General features: G+C 42.9%; 2 protein-coding genes across 2 annotated transcripts in view; one reads left to right on the forward strand and one right to left on the reverse strand.

Annotated features, from left to right (window-relative positions):
• Nucleotides 1-1,647: 1,647 nt before the first annotated feature.
• Nucleotides 1,648-2,449, forward strand: part of LOC117958028 (hemoglobin subunit beta-like) — a 2,384-nt gene continuing 1,582 nt past the window's right edge. Inside the window, exons 1-2 of the mRNA XM_034894226.1 lie at nucleotides 1,648-1,865; nucleotides 2,077-2,299. Of these exons, the coding sequence (XP_034750117.1) occupies nucleotides 1,774-1,865; nucleotides 2,077-2,299 (315 nt within the window). The 5' untranslated portion in view covers nucleotides 1,648-1,773. The remainder of the gene's footprint in view (nucleotides 1,866-2,076; nucleotides 2,300-2,449) is intronic.
• The window catches only part of LOC117958076 (hemoglobin subunit beta-like), a 966-nt gene continuing 866 nt past the window's right edge, over nucleotides 2,350-2,449 (reverse strand). The window contains exon 4 of the mRNA XM_034894328.1: nucleotides 2,350-2,440. Coding sequence (XP_034750219.1) covers nucleotides 2,350-2,440 — 91 coding nt within the window. The remainder of the gene's footprint in view (nucleotides 2,441-2,449) is intronic.

Here is a 2,449-nt window from a genome sequence, read left to right on the forward strand (position 1 = left end):
TAACAGATGGACCTGTTGCAGGTCTGGAAACCTCTCTCGTCCTAAGTTGGAGGAACATTTTATGTAAATAACATGCTAATATCTTGTGATCAGTTTGACTCTGCACCTTGAAGTTGGCAGGGTCCACACGCAGAGTGAAGGCGTGCAGCTCACTGAGGGGCAGAAGACCTCCTTTCAGGTCGTCGATTTTGGACACAGCATCTGCAACTCCTTTCATCACAGTCAATCCGTGCTTCCTCGCAGAGGGAGAGGTGGGGCTCAGGTCCTTCCAGTGGGCGAAGTAAGTCTTAGTCTGCGGGTACACTGCCAGCATCCTGGGTAAACAAATGGGAGTGATACATGTCAATATATATATATATATATATATATATATATATATATATTGCTCAAATGAATGTTGGAGTAGGTTCCATCAGTCAGCTTTGTTCATATTTACCTAGCGACAGCATCGGTGCCAATGTCCTCCTCCTTTCCAGACACGTTAGCCCAGAAGGTTCTGACTGCGTCCTTGTCCTTAGCACTGAGGGTAGTCATCTTGTCGGTTGGTTGAGTGTTGCTGAGTGCCACAACGAGGTCAAACCGAGAGGGGTTTTATGCTTGAAACAGAGCATGGAAACACCCAGAACCTCCTCCAAGATAGATGGTGAACAAGGCGTGTTAGGGTGCAGCCTCCATGAGATAAACAGTCTTCTCATGATAACTCAAAGCAAGTCGCAACATGATATTTTCAAATCATCAGCATGTTGATCTATGTGTGTTTTTTAAAAAACAATCCAAAAGTTCCACTAACAAGTGATGAACCAGCCACTCCAGGCGAAGTGACCTGAATGGCTGCACTCCATCTTCTGACATAAGGTACTTAAATTAGGAAGGAGAGCTCCACCATCAAAACGGGGTCCGTTTATTAGAACATACATGACTTACGTTACTATGTTAAAAGATGGTCCAGTCACTTCTATAGCCAATAATATGAACCTATTCAGCCTATATACACATATACATACATATACATGTAGATATATATGCAAACATATGTGTATTTATATATATATATATATTTATATATATATATACACATGTATATATACACATATATATAAACGTATACATGTATAAATATAAACCTATATACATATAGGTACAGTATAGCCTACATTTATACATATTTAGTAAATATTAATTTTTAATGCTTCACACTGAGGTACACATCTTATGTCAATATGCTCACGCCTACATTAATTTGTCTTTCTGTAAACTACGATCAGATCAATGTTTTAAGATACAGTGACAAATTAATATTTAATGAGGATGAGTTAAAGCTTTACAGAGAGCTGGGTAGTGTATTATGTTATTTTGCAGAAGGATCAGGCAGATTTGACTTCATTAGGCTACAAGTTCAACTAAGACAATATTTAAAGACTATCAGTCGAACAGCTGTTTGGCACCGTCCTGAGTTCCTGCTCAGCTCAGCACTCAACATTCTGCACTTAAATGTAAGGATCGCTGTCCAAGGTGCCGATGCTGGGACCTCCAGGGACATGGGAGCTGTTCAGTGTCCTCGCTGTTGCTGTAAGATTACTGTAACAATTTCCTTTGTCGATAAGATAATCAAGGCGGAGCAGATCCGCCCTTCTCTTATCATTGTTGCAGATCCACAACACAAAACTTGGCCAGCCCATCGCTTGTCTATGGGAGGGGAGAAAGGATGCTTTAAAAGTTGCAGCTGGTGTCGTTGACCTGCAGACCTGCACAGGAAACTCTAAAGCCAGCAAAATGGTTCAATGGACAGACTTCGAGCGCGCCACCATCGCGGACGTTTTCTCCAAAATCCAGTATGAGGTGGTGGGCCCTGCAGCTCTTGCCAGGTGGGTCTTCGCAAACTTGCATTAACAATGGTGTGCTAGAGACATTTTTGCGGAACTTTTGACGATAATCATGGATGAGCTACATGTAATCTTTTCTTTCATAGTGCACAATGCGTTTCAGACCATCACACATGTTCCTTTTCTTGCCACACAGCTTACACCGTCTCCTAGTCCAACCCTGTAACATGTATGTGTGTTCGTGTTGCTTCAGGTGTCTGATCGTCTACCCCTGGACTCAGAGGTATTTCGGCAACTTTGGAAACCTCTACAACGCCGCTGCAATCACGGGAAATCCGATGGTTACAAAACACGGAACAACTATCCTCCACGGTCTGGACCGGGCTGTGAAGAACATGGACGACATCAAGGCAACCTATGCCGAGCTGAGCGTGCTGCACTCCGAGAAACTGCACGTGGACCCCGACAATTTCAAAGTAAAGTTCTGGGACTAATGCAACTCTTGTTATTCACATTCAACGATTATTTAAAAACGCCCAACCTTTGATGTTGCTGATGTTTCCTGATACTTGTTGTGTTGCAGCTCCTGTCCGACTGCCTGACCATTGTGGTTGCAGCTCAGTTGG

This window comes from Etheostoma cragini, chromosome 15 (genome assembly GCF_013103735.1).
Source record: "Etheostoma cragini isolate CJK2018 chromosome 15, CSU_Ecrag_1.0, whole genome shotgun sequence".
In the NCBI taxonomy this organism is placed as follows: Eukaryota; Metazoa; Chordata; class Actinopteri; order Perciformes; family Percidae; genus Etheostoma; species Etheostoma cragini.